This window comes from Haliaeetus leucocephalus, unplaced genomic scaffold (genome assembly GCF_000737465.1).
Source record: "Haliaeetus leucocephalus isolate CR32 unplaced genomic scaffold, Haliaeetus_leucocephalus-4.0 Scaffold646, whole genome shotgun sequence".
Taxonomy (NCBI): domain Eukaryota; kingdom Metazoa; phylum Chordata; class Aves; order Accipitriformes; family Accipitridae; genus Haliaeetus; species Haliaeetus leucocephalus.
The window spans coordinates 212,541-213,410 of record NW_010973082.1 but is presented as its reverse complement, the minus strand read 5'-3'; the positions used below and the strand labels follow the sequence as shown (position 1 = coordinate 213,410).

Here is an 870-nt window from a genome sequence, read left to right as displayed (position 1 = left end):
GGAAGCGCGGACCGCTGCGCACCCGCGCAGAGCGGTGCCCGGCGGCCGTCCCGAGGGGGGACACGCCTGCCCTGGGGGACGCCCCCGGTCCCGCCTGTCCCAGCTGACCCCCCCGGTACCCCGTCCCCGCACCCTCTCCTTCTCGCTGCCCCCTCCCCGCTGCCGCTGGGTCCGGCACCGCCGAGCTCCCCTCCACGGCCCCACCAGCCCCGCCGGTCTCAGGGGAAGAGGCAGCAGCCGTGCCCGGTGCCCTCCCGGGGTCCGCCGGGCCTGAGCCGTGCCCACGGGGGCACGCTGCCTCCCCCCGCCAGCCCTGGGCGTCGGCGCCTCCGGAGGCGCCGGGGAAGCCCTGCCCGGGCCTGAATTCGATGTCAAACACGTCGACGCGAAAACTTCCTCGCGCGGGAATTCCTGAGCTGCCGGGAGTGGGAAGGAGCGGCCCCGCGGGGACACCGCTGCCCGGGCACCCACTGAGAGCTGCCTTCCCGGCACCGGGTACCCCCGCGCTCCGGACAGCGGCCGCCCCCGCGGCCCCGCCGGGAGCAGCCCCGGCGGCACCGGGGGGATGTCGGGGGTCGGGGCGCACGGCAGCGCGGTGTCCCGAGAGAAAGAGGTGGGAAAAGCGGGCGGCCCGGTCCCACCGGCAGCGACTCCACGCGTGACCGCAGCTCCGGGTATGGCCCCGTCTCCGGGCCCGCCCTCGGTCCCCGGGGCGTGGGGGCCGGTCCTGCCCCGGCGGCCCCCTCCCGCGTGGGGTGCAGGTACCGCAGCACGGGGCCGGTCGCTGCCTCCCTGCTTCGCCCGAGCTGCTCGGAAACGAAAAGGCAACGTGCCGGCGGCCGGGCTGCCCCCCAGCCCCGGGCAGGGCCG

General features: G+C 78.0%; 1 protein-coding gene across 1 annotated transcript in view; it reads left to right on the top strand.

Annotated features, from left to right (window-relative positions):
* The first annotated feature begins 565 nt into the window (after positions 1–565).
* CBX8 (chromobox homolog 8) overlaps positions 566–870 on the top strand; it is a 5,579-nt gene continuing 5,274 nt past the window's right edge. The window contains exon 1 of the mRNA XM_010578710.1: positions 566–714. Coding sequence (XP_010577012.1) covers positions 566–714 — 149 coding nt within the window. The remainder of the gene's footprint in view (positions 715–870) is intronic.